The 25782-nt window shown below is 40.1% G+C and overlaps 3 protein-coding genes across 7 annotated transcripts in view; all 3 read left to right on the forward strand.

The window, feature by feature from the left end:
* Positions 1-1086: 1086 nt before the first annotated feature.
* crk (CRK proto-oncogene, adaptor protein) lies at positions 1087-5828 on the forward strand. The gene is made up of 3 exons (XM_085916961.1): positions 1087-1625; positions 2303-2898; positions 4343-5828. Exons 1-3 carry the CDS (start codon positions 1406-1408, stop codon positions 4478-4480), a joined length of 954 nt encoding a protein of 317 aa, XP_085773087.1. The 5' UTR covers positions 1087-1405; the 3' UTR covers positions 4481-5828.
* Positions 5829-8157: 2329 nt separating this feature from the next.
* Positions 8158-13800, forward strand: ywhae1 (tyrosine 3-monooxygenase/tryptophan 5-monooxygenase activation protein, epsilon polypeptide 1). 3 transcript variants are annotated; one of them, XM_085915990.1, is made up of 7 exons: positions 8158-8182; positions 8517-8597; positions 10802-11001; positions 11464-11570; positions 11681-11887; positions 12075-12211; positions 12666-13800. In XM_085915990.1, exons 2-7 carry the CDS (start codon positions 8534-8536, stop codon positions 12716-12718), a joined length of 768 nt encoding a protein of 255 aa, XP_085772116.1. In that variant the 5' UTR covers positions 8158-8182; positions 8517-8533; the 3' UTR covers positions 12719-13800. The 3 variants fall into 3 exon arrangements, with proteins under 3 accessions (XP_085772116.1, XP_085772115.1, XP_085772114.1); XM_085915989.1 differs by lacking the exon at positions 8158-8182 and adding an exon at positions 8196-8330; XM_085915988.1 differs by lacking the exon at positions 8158-8182 and having other exon boundaries at positions 8353-8597.
* Positions 13801-16686: 2886 nt separating this feature from the next.
* LOC147054486 (unconventional myosin-Ic-like) overlaps positions 16687-25782 on the forward strand; it is a 38214-nt gene continuing 29118 nt past the window's right edge. The window contains exons 1-2 of one of the 3 annotated variants that reach the window (XM_085915852.1): positions 16687-16831; positions 16896-17150. In XM_085915852.1, the coding sequence (XP_085771978.1) occupies positions 17061-17150 (90 nt within the window). In that variant the 5' untranslated portion in view covers positions 16687-16831; positions 16896-17060. Of the gene's footprint in view, positions 16832-16895; positions 17151-20994; positions 21142-25782 lie in introns of those variants that run through there. The other 2 variants (XM_085915853.1, XM_085915856.1) reach the window with 2 other exon arrangements.

The raw sequence follows: 25782 nt of genomic DNA on the forward strand, positions 1-25782 counted from the left end.
TGGAGCTCATTAGATTGTGCAAGAAGCTAATGAATTGTGTAAAAGCAACATTCATGTCCTTTGCACGTGATGGTATATATTTTTGCAATCTACCATACACCTTTGTTAGATTAGCTATGCAGCCTTTCTTTCCACTGCTCATATTGATTTTTGTGCTACGTTACACAGCTACTGGAAACAATGCTATGTATTACTGATTAAATTGTTACTCATTGGATCTTAACAATAAATAATATGACAGGAAAACAGACTATCTTGCCAGTCATTTACGGGGCATATACTGTACAGACATTCACAGTCACACCTTGGATGAGTATTCAAATTTCTAAACATGCACTTATGCCTCTGCGTCCAAATGAGGAGCTACTAAATAGAGGTTAGTGTCTGAAATTACAACCAATCGGCACTCATTTTCTCATCAAATAAATTATGAAATGAATAACTGAAGTTTTTTTTGTTCTGAACGTGTAACAAGGCAGAATGTATTATCAAGGAGCCAAGTTTAGTAGGTCCTTGAACTGTAATAAAACAGAAAATCAATGAGTTCAGATCAATTAAATCAGTATGTAGTATTTTTGATTATTTAAAAAAAAACTCAGATTATAACAGTAAATTGTGTAGTAATATCATAAAACTCATCAAAGAAAAACGGCCTTTTTTGTAATTCAATTTTTGTCTTGGGCTGACATCTCGTGGCAAAATGGACTAATTGCAAATGGGCACTTCATAATACCTAGGAATATCCTTAATTTAAATTCTTATTACCATAAAACTAGTATTTCGATGTTACAATCAGTCACGATGTCGAGGATACACCGTTATCATGATTAAAACATCCCGATTATCATTTAAACATGTCTATTATCGGCAGATGCAAAAGAAATCACCAATAAATTATGTGGTTTGAAAGATGCTACGCTTAGATTTTCTTGACTTGACATATAGTATATTATATACATATATAAATACAAGGGGAATGTGTTATTTTCCATTGCGATTTATTTATTTCACGTAAACTTGCCACTAATGCTGCAGCTTAAAATGCGTACGTCATATCCGGTAACGGTGTCGTTTTTTTTTTCTGTTTTCCCGTATCCGCCATTTCAGTTTTTGAACTTAGTTGTCATCGACCGTAATAGTATATTTGGAATTCTGACCCTTAAACTTGTTATATTTCTAACAGTTGGACAAGAGTGTAACAGTTAAGGCACTTAGACTCCTTCTGTTTACGCCACTGAGGTTTGGTGGCGGTGAATTGATGCGCAAACAGCCGGCTACCGATGTCGTCTGTTTACTAAACGTGCTCGAGGCGCTAAAGTTTTGTATGAGTTGAAGGCTTTGCTTGCGGATCGCGGGAGGGAGAGCAGGGAAGACCCGGTGACGCTTCGGCTTCGAAGTGCTTATCATGGCTGGCAATTTTGACGCGGAGGACCGCGCCAGTTGGTACTGGGGTCGCTTGAGCAGGCAGGAGGCTGTGTCGCTGTTGCAGGGGCAGAGGCACGGTGTGTTCTTGGTGCGAGACTCCATCACCAGCCCCGGCGACTACGTGCTCTCGGTCTCGGAGAACTCCAAGGTCTCGCATTATATCATCAACAGCATCAGCAATAATCGGCAATCCGGTCCAGGTAGGACAGTAATGTGTATCCCACACCCTCCGATTTTTATAATGAAGACTGCACGCTTGCATGACTTGCACCAGAGGAGATGCTTATTAGTATGGGCTCAGCTAATATATGGTTTCAAATCGCACAGTCAATTTGTTTTTCTTTTTGCTAGGGGTGTCCAAACTTTCTTCCAAGCCAACATATAGATGTGTTGCAGCAGGGAGACATGTAAAACATGCAGGACGCCGGCCCCCGTGGACCGGAATTGCCCACCCCTGTTCCAAGGGATGCATATAAAAAAAATAATAATAATAATGCAAGGACTACTATGAACTCTTCACTTATTATTATTATTAACACTAAAACCGATTCATCAGTGTAGGTATACATAGCTACAGATGGAAGTAATAATAGTAGTTAAATGCAGGCAAATGACAATTTTCATATATAGGTTTCTGAAAAACAAAACGTGAAGTAGGTGGAAAATGGCCCCTGAGTTTTGAACCCCTTTGATTCAACCATGAGAAACGTAGAACATGAGATTACGTTTTGACCCAAATGTTCACCGTAGTCGGTTCTGTTTCCTCATGATTTATCAAATGACCCTATTTACACTGGCTCCAATTCCACTGACTGGAAGATGTACGATTTTTTTTTTTTTACGATTGCACCACTTTTTTCTCCATCTTCTGTTCCAGCAAGTTTGGCGCATCCAAGGTTTCGTATCGGTGACCAGGAGTTTGAGGCACTTCCTGCTTTGCTAGAGTTCTACAAAATCCACTACTTGGACACTACCACTCTAATAGAACCAATCAACAAGTCCGAACACACATCCTTTATCAGCGTCGGCCCTGGTGGTCCACCCCCACCTCGCCTGGAGGATGAGTTCGTCAGAGCACTCTTCGATTTTCCCGGCAATGATGACGAGGATCTCCCATTTCGGAAGGGTGATATCCTTCGGGTTCTTCAGAAGCCCGAAGAACAGTGGTGGAACGCTCAGAACTCTGAAGGCCAAGCGGGAATGATCCCGGTGCCATACGTGGAGAAGTACCGTCCGACATCTCCGAGCTTGGCGGTTACTTCTGGTGTACCCGCAGCGGGCCCGCCAGGAGGAATGGCCGTTTTAGGGAACTCTGACGGATCTGCGACCCAGCCCGGTGCACCACTAATGGGAGATCCTAGCCAGTATGCCCAACCCACCCCCCTCCCAAATCTCCAGAATGGACCGGTCTTTGCCAGGGTCATACAGAAGAGAGTTCCCAATGCATATGATAAGACCGCCCTGGCTTTGGAGGTATTCTGAATGTCTGGTCATTTAAATATTCTGTATACAGTTATATATACTAAGAAGCTTGTCTTTACAAATGCCATCGTATGATGGTTTGGTCATGTTTTACACCTTGGAACTATTGTTTTTTTATGTTGTCATTCCCAAATTTACACAAATGCAAGTTCATTTTAAAAAAGAAACAAAAACAACAAAAATATTAATAGCAATGGTAATAGCAACACAAAGTTCCAGACCAGGTCTACTGGTTCCTCATGTGTGCACCACTTTGGTGACCCCTGGAGCAGTGTTCAACTTGCCAGACTTCATTGCAGGCAGGGTGTGTTCAATTCCTACTCGGCAGTGATGAACAGCTTGTCTGTCTGTGATTGACTGCCAACCAGACCAGGGTGTGGTCTGCCTTTGGCCCAAAGTCAGCGGGGATAGGCCTCAGTTTTTGCAACTCTGTACAGGTTATAGAAAATTGATGGACGGTATTATTATACTTATTCTTTCGGCTGCTCCCGTTGTGGGTTTATGCTTGGGGAACGAGGCCCTTTCCCCTGGGCTCTGTGAATTCGGCGAAGGACTCCGAGACTTGAGATTTTTTGCAGACATCATCAATTAAACGTTCAAAATTCTGATGAAGAAGCTTTATTCAAGTGAAGTAGCTGTGATAGTGGTAGTCATTTATTGTATTGTAATTTTCATTTGCTTCAGTGTAGTGAATGACGTTAAACTGAGCTGACTTCATTTACAAATCGCTTGGCCCACATTGGTCCTGTTGTACAAACTAGTACTGCTACTCTTTTGTTTGATTTTTCTGGCTTTAACCTGTGCAACGTTACTTATTGTGCTTTCTCCAGTAGGTCAGAGAAGTGACTCAGCATGGAGGCACTGGACTAGACAGTTAATTATTAGCTCACATTTCCTTGTCTTGGTGTCTTGGATCCCTTTGTCTCTTAGTCATTCTTTATATGGAATTAGTGTCAATACTGGGCAGCTTCTAGTAATGTTCTGCTGAAGAAAACTTCTGTATTGAGGCGTGGTGTTTTGTAACAATTTCAACTCCACTTGATTCCATTTGTAGTTATAGAAGTTGAAGCATTTAGCCATCATGCAAAGAGCAACTGCAGGAACTGTTTGTGTTTTCCCATAGAGACAGTCTTCAAAAGCTGATTTTATGATTGAAATAAGATTTTAAGTTAAAAAAAACAAAATCATGCTCATGAAGCAGAAGCAGTGCACCCAGCGAGATATCCTCCTGGGGCAAGCAACACCTAACTTGTTACTTTCACTTTGAGTGTGGTCTAAAGTACCAAACAAATTTCAGAAATAATTCTAATTTATAATTTCTTAGTTTTTGTAAAGTTTTCCAACGACTATAAAAGCTGTTCTCCACCCACTTGTCACTTCTATCTTTGACCATATTTCATTCTTGTTAATACTCACAATGTGTCTTCCTCTCCAGGTGGGCGACATGGTGAAAGTGACTAAAATAAACGTGAATGGCCAGTGGGAGGGTGAATGTAAAGGCAAACGTGGCCACTTTCCCTTCACACACGTCAAACTGCTGGACCAGCACAACGCCGAGGATGAACTCAGCTGAGAGTGGACTGGCGGGTGCAAACTGGACACTACTGTTCGAGCCCTGCCTCACACCCCGCTGCTCCTTTGCGCCTTTGGCCAACACCTCACGTCTGCTCTGCCTGCACCAAGTAAAGATTCTCACAGTCACTCTGAAAACCACCAGACGCCACTGCATATGTCTGACAGGCCTTCACCTCTTCTTGCAAGAACTGAGGGTGTATTCACACCTGCGTTGTTTGTTCCAGGGTTTGCTTCCTGCGCCGGTTCGGAACTTTTATGACTACACAAACAAATCCTGATGCGTACCAAACAATTGGTTCTCGGTGAGGTTCGCTTCGGAGATGAATACAAACCACCGCCGACTATTAACAAATACAAAATACATGTCACCGTTGCCCAACATGGTGGGAACTATGCAGAGCAACAATGCAAGAAAGCACGAAGAAAATGCACGTTTTCCTCCATTCCCGGGTTCGCGCTCCGTTTGTCACCCTCGTTGGTTCGGGCCAATGGGAGCACCGATCGTCCATGTGTTTAAAATACAAAATACAGTTCACTCGAATGTGAATACAAACTACACTAAATGAAAATAATCAAGTACGCTTTTGGTGCGGACCAGAGGACTTTTCTGGTGTGAATACAACCTGAGTCAATGCAAAAGAAGAGATGGGCTGAAAAGGCTGTAAGGATTTTGCAACATTTTATCCTCACCATAGTGACACGTGGTTATCGCGCCTCTCACACCTCAGCACAACTCGCTCACTTCCTCATCCTGGGTTTGAGCATGTAGATACAAACTACATTTATGAAGTCACCAGTTCCAAAGAAAGTGTTAAATTTATTTTTTGGATGCAGAATCCCCTCGCTCTCCCTCACTTTTGTTAACACTGGGAGTAGTGAATGATGTGGGAAAACATTTCATGCTTGAGCAGCAGTTGAATGTCCATGAAAGTCAACAATGATGTGATTCGAATTAACATTGTTCAGCAAAGATCTGCCGTACTGCGCTGACTGATATTTTAGCTACTATTAAATTCACAGTATTCAGAGAGCAGCACGAGCCGAGCGCAGCTCCGGTTTCTGGTTTGCAGGTTTGCTATTAATCGTCACAAACTTTGGGTGTGTTCTTGTCGTGTTAGCTGGCTATGATTTACCGAGCTAACTTTAGCTGCCTGTTGACATACTGACGTGTCATGTTTAACAAGGGCTCAGGTCAAATGTGCCCAAATGATGGAAGAATTCAATCTGTCATTATTTGAATTGAGTCTGTGAAAAAAAGTAAGTCTAGATAACAATGTGAAGGATTTTGGGTTGTGGAATGATTTGATTTGCATAGTCCCTTGGAAACACGTCCCACTACCACCTACTTATAACACCAAATAATAACAAACCTGTGACAGGAACTAGAAGCGATGATCAGCACCGTAGCACTGTAACGGACTTCAAGTTTTGTGGAAGAGATGAAAACAACTAAACCTCTGCCCACCTCTCATCCCCCATTCACCCATTATCACTCTCCAAATAGTATTTTCTTTTTTTGTCAGAACATAGAAAGTATGTGGTGGATTGTTCAATTTTCATTTTATGCTAAACTGTCATTTATTTGTCTTGGTAGTCTTCACAACAAATTGTTGTCCACCTTGTTAGTTCACACCAGATGTTAGCAAATTGAACATCACAATCATGTCAAAGGGGGGAAAAGGAAGTGCTGTATAGTTTTATCCCCTATTTTAATTGTAATTTTTTTTGCCATCTTGCACCAATTTTCTTTTTGTATTGTTTAGATATATCAGCAAGTCTTTCCTCTTATTACTTATCTAATGCTTTTTCTTGATGTTTTATTTTTTCTTCTTCTAGTGACAGCCTTTTCATTTCAAGCAACCAACATTTTTGATTTTAAGAGTTCGTTGAATGGCCATTTCATTTCAAATCCCTTCGTCAGTTCCCCATGCCCACCTTCCAACTGACAATCATTACCATGCTCACCCACATGACATAGGAGTAGATTGGCATGAACATGACTGACATGGCAGACACAATGTATGGAGGTTTCTCATATTTCTGTCCCACGTATCAGTTTGTCTTCGGGTGGCACTATGAACAACAGGTCACTGTCATGTACTTGTTTTTTTTTTTTAGACATTAAAGGAGATGACTGAATATTAAAGGAAATGACTGAACTGAAAATAATTGCTTTCACACTAGGTTTGCAATGAAACATGTGGTCCTTCTAAAAAAATAAAAATGTGAGCCCTCTCTAGTACCTCATTTCTAATACTGTATGTTATGTCCAACTGTGGCATTCAAATTACATTTTTTAAATGGCAACAAAACTGATGTTAAAATCACCAATTTGCAACATGTTTGATTACTGATTACTGAAATGAAGTAAAAAAAAAATTAAAGTGTTTTAAGTAATCCTACAAAATTCCACATTTCTTTTAATTGCAAAGTGAGGGATGTCAAAATGCCACTGGGAGTTGTTAATAGCAGTTGTGAAATTTTATTATAACACTATTCATTTGAGACGATTGTAATTAACGTTTTTTCTGCAGCATGTGATGTGTTATTATATTAGTAAATAAAGTAAAATTCATGACAGACATTTTACTTTGTTTTTGTTAGACCAGTGATTCTCAGTGTGATGCTGGAACCAATAGTGGTGCGTGGGCTCTCTCTAGTGGTATGCAAAAGACACTGAATTAAATGTTACTGTTGGCATCACTTCAACATTTTAATTGAATAATTAAACAAGTACATTTTCCTTTAAACACAGTATGTTAAAACTGCATAAGATTGCAGAAAATTACAAAAATATTTAATATACTTTTTAGAACCTCTACCTTGTGTCTTATTAGCACTTAGGCCTACTATATATAGAATTGTTTTTTAAATATCTGTCATCATGGTGGTGTGGGGGAAAACAAATATTTTTATTAAAACCTTTTACTTTATACAAGACGCTTGAGAACCACTGTTCGACTCTTTACGGGGGTCCTCGATAGAGTCGTGTCCCTGAGGCAGTGGCGTTTAACAATGTTATGAGTTTGGAACACAGCAAATGAATTTTATATTACATATGACGTTTGTATGAAAAACACTTGCAGGCTGGAAATACAGAACAATCAATAAGAAAACCAGTTAGTAGGACAGTGACAGTACATCTGGGCAAAGGAGTTCATAGGGTGCTGTTTGTGACTTACAAATGTCATATGTCGGGACTATCGTAACCGTGGACCCTCTCGACACTGGAATGGAAACTAAAGTGGAACATAGCTGGCGCCAGACAGCTTTGGTTTTCATTGCAGGCACTATCAGCTTTTGTCTGGGGAGATTGAGGGGTTGTCAGGGTGTTTCGTTATTTGGTGTATAGTGGACATGGCATGTCTGTATTGTACCATTCACAAAAGAAATCATTAAACGATCATTTCGGCCAAGACGCTATCTACCGACAAATGTGATTACTGTTTACTGTAAAATAATATATTGTGTAATTGCTCACACTTGAAGCAGTGCTTAAAATGTGAAATCTAATGTTCCTCTTACAATTGAGACGGTAAATCTCAAATTAGTTTTTAACCTGGTTAAAAGGTCAACAAACTTAAAATGAAGAGGAAGTCCCGCCAGAAACGTAGCCAAAGAGCGGCGGATATCTGCAAGAGAAGTAACGTCATTGAAGGGGGGGTTACGTGAAATCCCTTGAACATTGTCAGCGTGTGAGGTAATTTTACGTGGTTAACCGGATATCGTCTGTTTAAAAATATACTTGGGGTATTTTATGGGGGAGACAAGACACGCAAGAGAATGACACACCATCTCTGTTTAAAGTCAAACAATGCGTATTTAACGTAACAGAGCAGACGAATCAGGTACGTGTGCGATTACCCGGATGAGTCTGGCCGCCATCTTTACTCCATCCCCTCTATACCGGTTGGGCGGAACACCGTTCGAGTCGACCCACTTGGTTTACAGGAATCTCTGACAAACCCAGGCAGGCACATTATCGTGTTTTACCCCCCTGACAAACCCCTTTGTCACTTTCGACTGTTCCCCAGGAGCGGATCTATTCGTAATGGCAGAGCGAGAAGAATGCGTTTACCAGGCAAAACTCGCTGAGCAGGCCGAGCGATATGACGGTAAGCACACTTGGAGTGGGACATGCTCACCACTGGCGTTTTTTCCCCTTCTCTGCTGACTAACTCATGTTAACAGAGTGGTGCTTCGCTTAGTGTTTTCTGCTCCATTTAATGTAGCTTGGGTGCAGTGACTCGTCTGTGTACTGCTAATTCATGGCATTGCCAGAAGCTGTCAAAATCGAAAGGGGATTAAACAAGTGGCGTCCAGAGGCTAACGTTAGCAAAAGGGCTACAACAAAATGGCGGATCAGTAGAGCGTGAGCTGTCAGGAGTTACCTCCCTGCACCACCGTGCCTCAGCTACCCCACTGCCTGTCTTTGAAATGCATGCATCGGCTTTGCCAAAAAGGTTGTGAATCATTGCCACGAAGCCCGATCGGGGTTTCAAAGCAAGTTAGCCGCCCCAAGTGTAACGTGTGGGAGGACAACTGTTGACTTGATGGGCTGTTCCTCTCCTTTTCTCGTGGCCGCGCAGTTGAGCTCGATTGACGAAAATGACCCCCCCTGTTCCTCCCTTTTTGACTGTCATGCCATTAGTGGTCTCGCAGGGGCTGTTTTTAGACGCCTGCCCGTGCGACAGTTATAGGTTGCTTAGTAACGTTAAATGAATGTGCCATGACTCACTCACGGGATTTGGAGCTGTGGGAGAGATTGATTGATGGTCTACTGACTACATGGAAACCTGGCTGGAATGCGGTCAACCTAATGGGGTTGTTCTGCAACACGTTTCGGCTTATGTTTTTTTTGGATGTGAAGTGAACTATGTTGCAGATTCCCAACTGAGGGTGTTGCCTCTGCACTTTCGCTTAGCGTGGTCATTCAGGTAATGCAGGTTTGAGCTCCCAGTTTGGCATGGTGGATATACTCAACCATTTTGGAAGCGCTTGTCCTCATACTGCACTGTTTAGTGAACCAATGTTATGCGAATCAACATTTGAGGAACTAACACAATGTGAATTTGTAGTTGTAATATTACTGGTCTTTTTTTCTTTATACAACAATGAACCTGCAATATTACTAGATTGAATGTGTCTTTTGCTTGAAAGGCTCTGTAAATTCTTCTAAATTTCTCTTGTGGCTTGAGTCAAATTTCACTTAGGTACAATCTAGAGAAGCAACAATTAACAACTCATCAATTATCAGGTTCGGTAGTTATTTTTTAGAATGGGTTACTCGTTTAGATAGCTTTTTTAATATTCTCAACAGTAAATATTCTCTTATTTCTGTAGTCCTCCATTAAAGCAGGTTGATCATCTTTGTGTTGGATTAAAATAGAATAATTGATTTCACTTTGGATTACAATAATCGACGTCTTTGCCCAGTTTCTTGCGTGTTGTGAAACAAACCAGTAACTGAGTCATAATTTGGTTTTGTGAGTTCTACACTGTCAATTTGAAATTATGATCTCTTTGAATATAAAATGGATAATAAAACTACTTAATAAAATAATCAAAAGATTCAGCGATTATTAGATTTAAGATAGAACTTTATTGATCCTACAACGGAGAAATATGTTCGTTTCAGCAGCCCAGCATAGGAAAAACGAGAACAGCAATACAATAAGTAATATCTTTGTATGAACCTTTGGCTTTCCTAAAAATAAAACTGCTGTACTGAAATGACATTATTTGTTGGGATTGATGGATAATACTGTATGTTTTCAAACTGTTGTCTCATAGTATTATGTAGATCTGTAGCTGTTATGGTCTCACATTTTGTTCATGCTTGAGAATTTCTATATTTACCCTTGGAACGTTAGGACTTTATTCTGATATGACTTTTTCTTTTTTTTTTTTTTAAGAATTTGACTGTTTTTCAATGTGGAACAGTCCTGTGCAGCCCTGAATATGATACAAAATATTGCATCTTGTACTTCAGAGTTGTTATACATTTATGTAATAGAAGAGCATGTTGTCAAGTAAAACACCAAATGTCTGTCTTTGCCAAAATGTTGACTCCCGCAAACTTCAGTGTGCGGCTGTAAAACACGTCATGCATGATTATTATTTATTTACTTTTTACCATTTGAGGCATGAAATTTGAATGTTGCCAATAATCAGACGTGATCAAATAAAAATTGGGGGGTTTCGGAGCAGATGGCAGACAGCTGGTGGCTCAGGCCTTCGAACATGGACATATATGCAGGGGATTCTTGACAACTCAACAAAGGTGTTGAAATGAGTGTTACATGTGTGTCATCAACAGAGATGGTGTCGTTTATGAAGAAGGTGGCGGGCATGGATGTGGAGCTCACAGTGGAGGAGCGGAACCTACTATCAGTGGCTTACAAGAATGTGATTGGCGCCAGGAGAGCTTCCTGGCGGATAATCAGCAGCATTGAACAGAGAGATGAGAGCAAGCGCGAAGAAGAGAAATTGAAGATGGTCCGGGAGTACAGGAAAACGGTAAAACATTCCACAGACAAAAGTAACGGCCCGTAAACATCTTGTGCTTCACAATTCAAAGTTCTGTCCTGAAGTGAGCTCATCGGTTCCTATTAATAATACACACTACGAGGTGCTACCGAACAGACTGGATCTGAGTCATAGCTGGCAACGTGTGCACTCGCTTGCCTTTATGAAAGGAAATAAGAGCTGGCTATTACTCAGGGAGAGGCCAGAGCGTGTCACAGGCAGGGAAGGGCTTTTGGAATTGCACTCAATACTTTTACTGGGTGATCCTGCTCGAACAGTTACGTGTACTTTAACCAGTGAGACAGCTACATTTTTGGAATTACAAATGTAGGGGGAAAGTTATGCATCAAGTATTTTCTTGGTGCAAACTGAAAGTTAACCTGAATCAGATTCTATTCAAAATTATCCTCGTGTGTGGATTTATTATTATTATTATTATTATTTTTGTGGCAGGTTGAAGATGAGCTTAACTCAATCTGTGGTGACATTCTGGACGCGTTGGAAAAGCACCTACTCCCCGCTGCCGTTGCTGGAGAGTCGAAAGTCTTCTACAACAAAATGTGCGTGAGGTGGATTTTGTTGCAGGTTATCAGTCCATTTTGTGTGGATCCTGTTGCATAGCACACAACACACTTGCGTGACAGCTGCATTTCTTTTTGTACCATTCCAGGAAGGGCGACTACCACAGGTACCTGGCAGAGTTTGCTACAGGCAACGGCAGAAAGGAAGCGGCAGAGCAGAGCTTGGTGGCCTACAAAGCTGCAACTGATCTTGCCACGCAAGAACTGCCACCCACGCACCCCATCCGCCTTGGTCTCGCGCTCAACTTCTCCGTCTTCTACTACGAGATCCTCAACTCACCAGATCGCGCTTGCAGGTTTTTGTTGTGGCTAACTAACGTTTTAATATTCCCTTGTTAGGTCATTAACTCAAGTTAAATGTATTCAACTAGTTGATCTTTTCAGTAAATGTGAATTAGCAACCAGATGTTTGACTAGAATAAGAAATGGCTTCCTATTTATTGGCAAAGATCATAACTTGAGCCACCAAAATTTTCTGCCCAGGTTGGCGAAGGCTGCATTTGATGATGCAATTGCAGAACTGGACACTCTGAGTGAAGATAGCTACAAAGACTCCACACTCATCATGCAGTTGTTACGCGACAATTTGACACTATGGACTTCCGATATGCAGGGAGAAGGTGAGATGCATGTTGTCACTTGGATTGATCTGTTTCCACAAATTGATGCTGTTACACTGAAAAAGCATGCTGCCTGCTCACTTGTTAGCATTGACAATATTGATGTTTAACGAAAATATACCTTCATGTGTGACTACAGCAACTAATTGACAATGAAATTGTACAGAAAAATGGAGCAATGTCGGTTATCCACCAAGCTCCAAGTTAAACAGTTATTACTTGCAGTTTTTCCCCAGATAGCACAAATAAACTCAATTGAAACACCACTGTTGGGTTCTCTTTAAATCCCGTTAAAAAATCGAAAGAAAAGAAACTGGTGTATTTTTCTTGAAAATGTTGGCTGAATGATTGAAGCGTTGACGTTTGACTTTGTCGACTCCACTCAACGCAACATTTGCGGGTTGTTTGTTAGTGGTGATTGTCGTTGACACAACTTTGGTGTGTGCTATTGCAGAAGAGCAGACCACAGAAGCACTGCAAGATGTGGAGGATGAAGCACAGACTTAGAGAAGACTTTGCCACTATCAGCCAACAACTTGTAACCCCCCCCCCGCCCTCTCCAAAACTCAACCAACTGATCACACTCCTTGTTTGTCCTCCCTCTTCCTCCTTTCCCTTCCCACTTTTCTCTTCAGCCTCTGCTACTCCAGTACCCAACAGGGGCCTGGAGTTTGTCATTTTGTTTCTCTCTCCTTTTTTTTTTTTTTTTTTTTATCTTAGTCCTTACACCACTACCACTTCAGTCAGTCAGGAAATACAATGTTAGAGACACAGAGAAGCCCCTTGGTTTAGTTTTAATTTTTTTTTTCTCGATTTTGTTCCTGGTACAAACGGTTCTGAAATTTTATCTTTGTTTTCTTTATTGTGTTTTTGTTTCTCTCTGATTTTCCTCAATATTTTTATCAGTTGCTGGATGTATTGAGAATCTTTCTTAATGTAATTACAGAAATTAACTTTTATTACTGAAAATGTTGACTATTAGTTAATGGGAGTTGTTTTATCTTTGTTTTTAGTGAATCAATGTTAACTTTTTAACAGGCACTTTGGAGAGCTGCAAGTGTCTTTTTATGTTAGTATTTCAGAGGACGTTGGCAACATTTGCGATATCCAGGTCGGACAAAGAAGTGCTTTTACAAAGTAATCTCGTTTTTTTTTTTTTTTTTCTCTTTTCCTCTCTCTTCTGTTTGATGTAGGTGTTTGGACTGTACTTTGTGCTCAATACTGTAACGGTGCACATACGCCTGAAGGTTGCATTATCACTTGCTGTTTAAATCAGCGGTAGAGAAAAAGACAGATTGGTATCAGTTTGGCCCCACTCCTTCATAAAGATCCCCCCCCCCAAAAAGATGGTTGGTTTGTGCTCGCTAATATTCTTTTCTGCAGCTTTCTCCAACTTTGTACTGAAGCTCCTTTTGGTTGAGAGCATATTTCCCTGCAGGTTCTTTTGCTTTTCTTCTTGTTTTGCTGCATCATCTGTAACCTGGAGCTAATTTGTACTACTGGATATCTGACTGGAGCCACAGACAGGGAATCTGTATTATTCTTACTGAAACACAGCATGAAATTAACATTAAACAATCTAAATTAAAGGGAGCATTCTGTCTTGGGTTTTTTTTTTCCGCAGAATAGCATTTTGAAAATATTTTCTTTGTTTTTACGTTTGTTTTTCCACAAGCAAGTATTAAGATATGCTATATTGCATAAGACAAATTATAAATGCAACCATTTTTTTCATGTGTTTAAATATTTTGACATCAAAATGAGATGGAAAACATTTCAACAAATAGGTAAGCTGAGTGGCTAGATTGACAGATAGCAAGAATGTCATAACATAAGCAGCACAACATTGCATTCATTTCTTTCCGGAAGGTGTATTGTGGCTGTCATGATCTGATCTGCATCAGCTTCCTGTGGAAATTCTTGCCTCGTCAAGTGTCTGACTGAAAAAAAAACAAAAAAAAAAAACATCAGTGAGATAAACTTCATCCGTTGCAGATACAGTCCATATAAATAGCCAAGGTTATTTTCAGGTGACATTTGTAAGATTTTACCGTCCAGCCCTGCACAGAGAGCTGAGTGTGCATGTGGCATCTGATTACAAGAACCTTACTGCAAATGTACAGAACAGAATGCATCGGATCACCACCAACCCTTCCTGCTATCCAGATCATGATTCCATCAGGCATTTTATAAAAAAAAAAAACCTCTCTTTGAATAATAATAATAATGGTTTTACAAAAATTTCATATATATGTATATATATATATATATGTATATATATATATATATATGTATATATATATATGTATATATATATATATATGTATGTATATATATATATATGTATATATGCTTACACAGTTATATATATATATATACATACTAATTGAGTTCAAGACTGGATTTCATATGGAAATATAAAAATGGGAGGAAATAGCACCTCCTGCTGGATAATGTGAGGCACTTTTCTGACTCTAATGCCATTGATAAGCCTAAGCGATATAAGCATCAACAGCAGTATTATTACCTGAAAATAGAGTGAAACGAAAAAATTCACATATAATTCTGATGATAATGTTTTAATCTATTAATAAATTATGATTTATCTGTAATATTTTATTCATGAATAATTATGATTTATCTATATAATGATAATTTTGTAATTTATGAATATTCATGATTTATCTATAATTTTTTACATTTTTTACAGATGACAAATAGACGCGTGTGCAACATGAGTCTAATTGAGTGGAAATTCTCACCAATTTACTCTCACTTTCTCTTTAGCAACGAGTGTGTTTTTCTTGGAAGTCAACCACAGTTGTTCTATTTAAAAAAAGGGCCAATGACACGTCTACTTCAAGGCTGTGCAGTGCGTGTGTGTGTCAATCTGTCTGCGTGCATCAAGTCCACAGGTTTCCTGTTGATGCCAGGCTGTCAGGAATGCCTCCAGTCAGGGTCAGGGGTCGAAGGATTTGTGTAAGTGTTATTTCCTCTCACCAGCAGCATGCAGCGGCATGCAATTTGCAGTTGCATAACCCATTTACACATCTGGAAATAGAAGTTGTGCACTGGATGGAAACTTCATCAAGTCTCAATTGAAAAGAGCAGGTATGTTGGAGTCTTATGATGAGCAAACCAGAAAAGGAAAGTGTCACTTCCCTTTTTTCTTCATACAAACTACCACAAAAGAGTCTTTCTTCCAGACCCACACAATTCCTTTTATTGTCAGAGACTATCATTAAATCCTGCACATGTTCTAATTAATAATGTACATGCATAGCATTGAGTCTGTCTTTTTTTGGGCTGTGGTCTCTTTTGCTGTCTTTTCAAGGCTGCTTGATGTTGCTTAGCCACTCCCAGCTCACTGCTTGACCCACCACCCCTGTCCTGTCTTGTCCTCCTCCGTCCTTTCCTGTTTGCTGCTTGGCGGGTCTCTTCCTGGCAGGGTGTAGCCCCCACCTTCCTAGCCCACGTGTGGATAAAATCCAACATATCGTTTTAGTTTTCTGTTTACATTTATGCTCTTTGCTTTCCTCTCTGACTGTCCCCTTTCAAACCTCATTCTGTCCAACTGTATTTCTGATCCAAATAACAACAGTAAAATTTTGTTGCGTCTCCAATTCTCAGATGAGTTTTTATTTGACAGTAGACGGGTGGGCTTGCATTTCGTAAATATTCGAAATTTGGGAATTGGGGTTTCATATAGGAGTCCATTCAATAGGGCGCATGCTCTGACCTATTGCTCCAAACGGGCAATCTGTTTCAATAGGTGTCTGCAACAGAGGTCAAATAAAATAAAAAATTAAAAATAAATAAATAATCTTCCTTTCACCTGTCTAAAGCCTTTGTGGCTTCTGCGGTTTCTTTCATGAGGTTCAAATGATGACTTCATTGATGCTAAGTTGATTTGATAGGATAAAACTCCATGCGCTAATAAGGAATCCATTTTGATTGGACGTATCCATCCCACTGTGCAAATTTGCTGGAAAGCAGACGACTCAGGAAGTTCAACCTGTTGATGTTTATTTTAAACCATGAATCTGTTTATATTCTCTGTGCCTGTAGTACACCACCGACCCCGAAGCTCCCCTCATATCACTGATGTGAGCATGTCAGTGTGTATTTTTGTGTCAAGGCCTTATTGTCAAGCACAGGAAGCACACTGCTGGCACGAGTCCTTCATTTGACACACACACACGGATACTGTACGTCAAGCAACACATACTCAGTCTATTGGGCGGGTGTAGGGAATGTCTAGGGCAGGAAGCTAGGTCAGGAGGGCCCAAGACCATATTTGTGAGCAGTCCCATTAATTATCCGAAAGGAGTCAAGAGGAAATAGGATGAATTCCCTTCCCTGCCTGCTATTCTGGCCTCATATTTTTTCCTGCCACCTTTAAAACCCAATTCCTGCAGTGTCTCAAACGTATTTCTTCTATGCAAGAACTTCTATCTTCCCATACACACCCCAAAGGCCGGTAAGAGTCACATCCTCTGCATGTGACATTCATCTCGAAAAAGGCCGAGCTGCATATCCTCCCTATGCTCCCTCAGCCTGAGTGCTCACATCCTCTGTCTGGGAAGCTGGCTCTTCAGTTCCATTCTCCGCTCACACAAGGTAACGGGAATACTGCAGATCCTCCTTCTGTCTTGAATAAAATTGTATTCTTCTTGCGGGGCAGGTTGAGACATCTCCAGTGTTTTTTTTTTTCCCCAGACAACTCCTACAATGGTCATTGGATAGCGTCTCAGCTTGAGTTGAAGATTTAGAGACTTGAATCTTGGGAATTATTATTTTGCTTGTCGAGGACACATCAGCAACACAGACGCAAAGCCGACAAGGCGCAATGATGGAACTCAGGATCCAGCTTATCCCGACGGGGGAAATCATTCTTGCTCCTGGGAAAAATGGGGAAAACTACTGCCACCACTGCAAGGTCAGTTCACATACGGCGGTCAGCTCTCGTGTCAGAGTTTTCCACTCGTCTTTCATTCTGCTCGTTTTTGTGCAGCTAAGTGGGGGCAAATGAATGCTGATAGGGCCGAGGTTTCACCGAGTTCCTCGGGAACTACTTGCTTGTCCTGCCACATATTTATAGTGTTTTATTTCTTCCCAAGTATTCACTAACTGTGTTACTAGAGTTGCTCATCATTACTTTGATTGAACTGCCAATAACTCTTTTGATGATCAATATGATCTTTTTTCCGAGATGAATGACAATAAAAGTGTAATATCACAGAACATAGTTGATGCATACAGGCCAACATTGCTATTATTAGTGTCCTTAAAGTAGAGGTACGATAGTTAATAGATTAATTGATAACCAATCGATTACTCAATGTATTAATAATTATTTTTGATGATAAATCAATCGTGGAGATACTCTTTTTAAAATGGTCAGAATAACCAGGATTTCAATTTCTCAATTATAACGATGGAAATTTTAAAGTGTTTTTTTTTCATCCAATTGATTGATTAATTGACAAAATTATCAACAGATGAATAGATTATTAGAATAATTGCTAGTTGCAGCAGCCCTTTTTAAAAATAGGTCAAATGTCACAGCAACTACATTGTGTACTACCTGTTCTTCATTGAAAGTCATCACTAAAAACTTTATTGAAAGTTTGCTTGAAATGTAAAAAACATGAGTGCAGCATATAGTGATAGCTGTACATTCCAAGTGTTGAGTTAGTCATTTTTACGATTTTTTTCCCCAAATCATTTTCATTAATATTTCATCATTGATGCTAAAAAATATGTGCAGGCAACGTTAACCTCTGACAGCTGACGGCTACACGAATATGCCATAAAAACAGACCAACATGACATAGAATCATTCAAACTACTCATTTATTTATTTTTAGATACCACTACAACACTGAAACAAAAAATGGTGCTTTGAATACACTTTATTTTATGAAGTGCTTGCACGTCTAATAAAATCAGCTGAGAGTGCTTTTTATGACACTTGAAAAAGAACAATGTAAGCAGCACAATGCTGACAAAGAGGGTGGAGTAAAAAGCATCCATCAATGTAGATCCTATACTGCTTGTCCCGTTCAGGGTTATGTGTGAGTTGGAGCCTCTCCCAGATGAAATGAGAGGAGGGATACATCCTGGACTCATCACTACTAAAATGATTTGGAAATGACTGGGAATTGAATGTGTGCCAGTTGCATGAAAGTCAACTTGCTTACAGACTCAATAGGGTTTCTATTAAACTGATTATAATGCATGTGATCTGAACCGTTAGGTACATTGCGTGAATTTGATTCCCGATCACTGCTCCAATACCAAATCACTGCTACACCAGATTAAAAATTGGGTTGGTCATCTCAGGAAACGAGGCCAAGTTAATCAAGCGAGTGATTTGCTGTGGTGACCCCTGACAGGACAAGTGGAAAGTCCCAACAGCATGCTGCAAAAGAGATTTTTAATCCAAATGAGATCTTCCTGATTAAATAAAGGATAAATGACTTCCGTTTTAAATATTTCAAACATTAACCAATAGAAAGACGGACAGTTTCTGACAGTAAAAAATGAGAATGCACTGCTAGACCCTATGCAGTTGTCATCAACTTGTTTTATGATACAATTTCCATGAAGGATACAACTTTCCCATCCATTTTGGCTTGAATGGTATGCTCTTGGCAGGGAAAAAAAAAAATGGATGTGTAACATCTATTTACGGTATCTAAGGAATGAGGGGAGTGGGCTTTTTAAAATCACTCCCACTGTGGGAAGCTTAATTTAGAATGTACAGTGTAGGAATGTGTGCTTAATGAAGCGTATTCATGTGAGCTGTTTGGGGAGGTGTGGAATGTACTGGACCTCGGATGGGAGGAAACGACAAAGAAATTCCAGTACATTGCCTCATATTTTTTTCCCCTCTTTCTGCATTCCTCTTCGATCATACACTGAACGTGTTTGCGTGATTGTATGAGAAAGCGTCAATTATACGCTGAATCAATTACTCCCCCCTCTGGCAATGAAAGTGTATTACAGTCCAGCGCTGGTATTGATTGATTGATATCTGACCGGTTGAGGTCACCTTCACAGGGCAGGACACTGGTTACATTTTAGACTCATATTCCAAATGCTGGACTGAAGTTGCATGGCTAATTACGTTATGTAAAAAGTTAGGAATTGTCATATTATCCCCCCCAATGGTAATTCATGCTTTCCACTGAGGACAGTAAAGTCATGACCTTAGTAATTTTCCAGGAAGCTATTTTGGTAGCATAGCACGCTAGAGTGGATCAGTGTCTAAGCTGGATATTGTATCATGTCTGCACTGTAATTTCCTTGTGCATCCTCATGGGTGGTTTTACAGGGCGGCAAATTTACCAAATATTTTCACTCTCCAATTGCCACATCACCACTGGCAATTAATCTATCAATACTAAATTACAATTTTATTCAAAACGTTCCTTATATTGTCTTCCCAGTCGGTATGAAAAGTGTGTTTCGAATTCACCCTCACTCTGATCCTACCTTTTAAGATGTCCTTGACCTTTACCTTGTTTTGGATAAATAAAGGTTACATAAAAACGAAACAAAAACAATTCAAGTGCTTATTATAGTTTTGATTTCCACAGTGCTTTCCCTCATTTTATTCAACTGATTTCAATGTCTTCTCCTTGAAAAATGCTTAATATCTGAGAAGAAGTATTTGGTTTTGGATTTATAATATTCATTGTGCAAGTATGCATTGTGTGAACAGTAGATGTTGGTTCTATTTTAAAGTACACTACACATTTAGAGCTCAAAGTTTTAAGGGCACAACATTGCCACTTGGTACAGTGTGTAAAATAACAACAAAACAATGAAGAAGTCAATAATTTAAACTGCATGGTTAGATAATCAGTCAATCAAACAAATAAATCAATGAACATCTGCTGTTAGGGTTAGGGTTAGGGTTAGCCTTATTTATTCGACCAGATAGAATTAACCTAATCCTATTTTACTCATGAAATTGACCCTCTAATCTGATTTCAGAATGCATATTTGATTTTGAACTGCACATTTTCAAAAAATGGATTTAATCCTTTATCCAAAATCAGTTCGGGCGATACCCACATTTCCTATGAATCATGTACTCAAGCGGCAAACTAACAACAATATGGCTTTGATGCCATCTAGTGGCATCTTGTTTCCAAACAACAATTGAAGTGAATTGAAGAGCTTCATTTAGACAAAAATAGTAATTTCCCACACTCTTGTGGCATCGATAGGTTACATGACTTTTTCAGGAAAGAAGTGTCAATTACTCCTGGACTTTTGCAATTCACAGCAGTGCCAGCCACAAATAGTTTGCAAAAGTTAAAAAAAAAAAAAAGTAACACAAAAAAAATAAATTAATAGTAAGTCACTTTATGCAGCGTCAGACGACAGCATTGCTAAGAGGCTGCTGAGTGTTTGTACTGAATTGATACAATGACGACATGGTGACAGGTTCGCTAAAAATAAACTGCATCATTCACGCAGTTCGCCGCCCTGTCCGAATTTCTTGCTTTTGGGTGATTCTGCAACCCTTCGGTGAAAGAGAAGGAAAGGCTTGCTTTCCACACCACACCCATTGAAGATTTTGGGGAAGTTCTGACGCAATTGTCACATTTTCCCCCCCCTCACCACAGCAGAAGTTATCATCACACTTGTGAGATATTTATGCGTCTTTTTTTGTGTTGCGTGTACTGGAAGGTGGTGGTGTGTCAATGTGGCGCTGTCGCAGAGTACCGCGTGCGTAGTCGAGGGTGGGAATGGGTGTGGGAGCGGTGGGAGGTTCTGGAGGAAGCCACCGGCAGCACTGACAGACACCAGGCACCGCAGCGACGTAGCCACGCCGATCTGGAGCGACTTTTGGCAGCTTTTCTGCTTCGAGGAAGCCGACAAAACATCACCTCATTTCAACTCGACTGTTGAAGGTACCTCCTATCCATGCGAGTTTGCACGATCTACCCTCATGCGCTGTCGTTGGATTGTGTTAAACGTTGACTTTTGACAACGTTTCCTGCTTAGAGGGGGGGGGGGGGGGGCGTTTTGGAAGCTGTTGCGAGTGATTTCTGACCTTGAATACTGCTTGCGTGAAGACTGATACGTTATGGAAATGCTGTGCCAAACGATATTTATATATGCCATTTGAACTTCGAGCAAAGTTCGTAGTCTAAAAAGTGCGCTATGCGCTTGTATTCAAGTTTGAATAAGTCTGAATCATTTTAGATCGGAATGATCTCATGACATCAACATTGGATTTCTTTGATCCTTTGAACTTATTCAGACGTTCATTCATAACGGCACTGCTGCTTCTAAACCGCAACTTTGTCCAGTGGCATCATCATCAAGTGACTCAGAAAGTCTTTGTTGAACAATTACTGTGTTTATTTAAAGAACCTACAACCAGCACGGTTTATAGTTTGGCTGGCATGGACTGATAGAAATAAACACACTTGAGTTTGGAATGTCATTTCAGTATGGCATGTAGCCTTGGTTGTATTTTCAAGGAGTCAGTCAGAGACATTGAAGCTGTTAAAATGCAGCGGTCCACACTGAGTTGGTTCGTGTGAGGATTTATATTCATTTTTATTCAATTTTTTATACAGTGGAATCATATTTTCCCATTACAGATAATGGAAAAATCATTTAAGACGTAAAAAAAACCCGCCTTTTTAAAGCATTTTTTTATTTGCGCATTTTTGTCTGATCGCGCAACTGCAGCGCACCGCCGAACGCGCAACCGTGGCGCGTCGCCGACCGCGCAACTGCACCGCGCTGGTCGCATTATTGTGAAAGAGCTGTCACTGAAATTTAGAAAATATTTTTAAAGTGCTAATGGACTTTCCAAAATTTAAGTGGACCTCAGTGCGCAGGGAGCTTAATTTTGTCCGATCGCGCAACCGCCCGCAGCGCGCCGGCCGGGCGCTCACTGTCGCATTGCTTTAGGAGCGTCTTTGTGTTTTAGGATGGCTTTACGGCTCCCACTTGCTTCCTTTGGAGGCATGATTAGAGTTGATGCAATCCTCAGAGTAACGAGAAAGTAATAACGAACAGAGCCAGTTGGCATGCGGGTCCTTTCGACTCATCTCGGGAGGTTCGACAACCGAATTTCGTCCGACATCCGAACCAAAAAAATCTCAAAATTTTTGTTCAAATACCGATTTGTTCGAGATTGTCCACAAACTTGTCCCCCTGTTAAATTTCGTGTCGTTTGTAAAAACAATGCATCTGCTGAACAGTACAACCTGTTTGAATCCAAAAACAGGGTACCACATTACAAAAGAAATATCTGAGTGCACAGTATTCCTTCGCTACTTTGCTGTTCAGTTATTGTGGTTTCATTCAATTGCAGGTTTTCCTATTTGGTTGGATTTTTATTTTCTATTTAACTCTCTTCCGTTTGATGCCCATGTATAGTTGTTTTATTTGCCTTAACAGTGCCAACCTTAACCAGAATTCAGCATCTTGTATCCAAAGGTACAATCTTGATGGATTATTGCACCTTGTAAATCGTTGCTAAGATTATGGTTCTCTACTTCTGTACTTCCGACGGATGTCGCTTATTCATCGTCTTGAAAGAAGAAGAAGAAGAACTCATGGCAACTTGGTTTCAGTTTCCACAACAAGGCACATTAAGGCACTAGAAGTTTATACCCTTTGTCTACAAATCAATGTGAGGATTCTGGTTCAAGTAAGCCATTTTAAGACACAAAGAAAAACACTTTTTTAAATATTTGACACATTTGCAGTATTGAAAAAGTCCATTCATATTTCCTCTACTGTATGTACAACATTGTGGTCACAGAGTTACATTGCAATGATGCGATGAAAAAAAAATATATAAATACATACGTGAAGAAAAGCACCATTGGTGGGGGAATCTGCTTGCAACAGCTGACCTGTGGCCTCAGGGTCATGTGGAGGGTACAATTTCTAGCATTGAGGGCCTGTCCGCAGCTGTCACCTGGAACTAAGATGACAGGCACTCAGCTGTAAATGTGATCTAATCCTCTTTAAATGGCAAGTTCCTGCCCGGTAATGAAGCGAGGCTGTTTGCCACTGACAGAAAGATGCAGTTTTGATCCGAAAGGGCATTAAATGTGATGAAGTCAGCAGCTGTTTCACTTACGACTTTACTACTTCATTAGTTGTGACTCGGGGATCCCCGTTACTCTTGTGTTTTATTTACATTTGTCTCTTCCTTTTGTGAAGGTTATTTCTTCTTTTGCTAGTGTCAGAAAAAGGTCAAGTAACCACATTTTGTGCAACCTTCGAGACTTTTCCTGAAGATATTGGTCAAATTCTGAATTGTATAACAACTTTGGTGGTTCTAATGTGTGGTGTGATTGTCAGGAGGATAATTGTGGGTGGGTGTGGGAATGAGCTGGATGGAGCTGTCGTTTATGACACTCGAGAGGATAGGGACGTGTACAGTACCCAACATAAATGTGTAAACCCACACCCCCGAGAAAGTAAGCTTTCTCATCTTTTGCTCACTAAGAGCAGTTTAGCAAAGTTGCAGTTCAATTATTGTCAATTTTAATTTGTAATCAAATGTTATGTTTTTCCAAACTTGAACTTGCTTGTTGTGCATAGTTTTTTTTTTTTATGGACCGAGTTCCCTTCCTTGTACGCAAGTCAGAAATTAACCACCGGCGCTAACTTTGCCATCTGCAACAGCTGTATGAATGAACTCCAGCCCCGAGATCAAGGGAGTGCTTTTGGACTTTTCCTCTGATAACAGAAAACACAGATATCAAAGAAGACTAAGCCATAAATATAGCCGATAAGAATGTTAACAGTCGTCTAAACAGGATGCATGCTCATGGCATTTTCAATAAGTATGCCAGTTTCCATTCCATATGGAAAGTTTGATTGCATTACCTCAAGTGGAAATTCGCTCTTGCATTAGGCGGATTTGTAAGCGGAAGCAGGCAAAAACATCAAATTGTTTGAATGACATAGCAACATGACAATGCAGACAAGAGAGGGGTCTACTCAAATGTGGGAATAAAATGACAAGGCAGACAAAAGATTGAATGTGCTTCAGTCACTTGTGTGGGTGTGTGTGCGCGTGTGACAGTCTATGTGTGTGTGTATGTGGGTGCTTTTGGTTGTGTTTGTGTGCGAGTCAGCCACCGAGAGAATACATAGTAAGTTTGTGGAGCAATAGCAAGCGACTCAATTCTTTCCCACATCTCAAAGCTAGCGCAGTGCTACAGTGAACCCTGCCCTGCTGGGATCAAATGTTGGGAGTAGCCACTATGGCAGCACTAACGGCTGTGGGATTGGAAACTACCCTACAAATGAGCCAAATCATCCTCATTGCCATTTTTGTACATGCACAGTCTGCTTTTCTATTTTTGCTATCTTTAGTCTTTAGTTTGTTAAAGAGACGACTGTTAAATTGGGTTATTCTCATCTGGAATTGAACTTCATAAATGTTTTTTTTTTTTTTACTCCTATTGTAATGCTATTATTATCTTGCTAAATGTAGCATTAAGTAATCATTTATTTCGCCTATCCAAAGAGTCTGTGTTGTGTGCCGCTCTTCCATAAGTACAGTTTTATTATGCTGATCTTTGCTACTCTAGTCGTACCTGCAATTGATTTTATGTAGCCTTCCTTTCTAGCTTTGCTGTCGGTGCTCTTGAGTGTTGACACACCCAACAACCCTCTGCAATAAGACACCAAAACCTCAGTGTGTTGATAGAACACAGAATCAAGTGGTTGCTTTGGATGAAGGAATGGTGGACTTTCCTACTCAAGCAGAAATGTGTGGATATCGTCAAATGTCTCTCTTGTTCAAAATTTATGGAATTAAATTTGTGAACAGAGTTTGTTAGAGGGGAAGCCTTTAGGAGACATTTGTGGTTACTAGTGATGGGAAAATGAAGCTTCATGAACCAGTTGTTGTATTCTTTGGCTCCTCTAGATGGCAATGTTGGTTTAAAGTGAGGGTTTTAAGAAATAGCGTGTCGGTGGGCTTTCAACTCTTCGGTGAACAGAGAGTGCCATCTAGAGGTCTAAGTAAACACAACAACGGGTTCATGAATCATCTTGAAGCTTCATTTGCCCACCATTAGTGGTTACTACTTGTGATTATGGAATACATTCACTCAAAAGATTTTCTGTCTATCTGCTTGATAATTTCTTTCTACTCTTTTATTTAGCAAAGCGTGTTCTGTCTTTTAACAGTTAATTTGCCCCTTTTTTGGCCTGTATTAAAAGATTTGTAGATTTTAGTGGCTAAATATAGTGCGTCGCATACCGCAGCAATTCCCCTGCAAACACTGCAAATTTAGCTTTACAGATAGCGACCATGTATGAATGACAGCTTCCCTGACGTGTAGACATGTCAGCTGTCATAGTAAAATGTAACTACAGCCACCTTGGGTCAATGCTTATTTTGTCTGATGTGGAAAAATGAAGCTATCTTCTGCAGGCTTTGTGAAGTGGTGATCACATCTGATTAATATTTCAGAAAGTGCGTCAATGGTCGTTATTTGGGGACATACGGTTGTCTAGATTGCCAATTCAGCACATTTTTTTCCACAGCTATAAAGCTGCAA

Source organism: Syngnathus leptorhynchus, chromosome 7, assembly GCF_054491065.1.
Source record: "Syngnathus leptorhynchus isolate UIUO chromosome 7, UIUO_Slep, whole genome shotgun sequence".
NCBI classification, from domain to species: Eukaryota; Metazoa; Chordata; class Actinopteri; order Syngnathiformes; family Syngnathidae; genus Syngnathus; species Syngnathus leptorhynchus.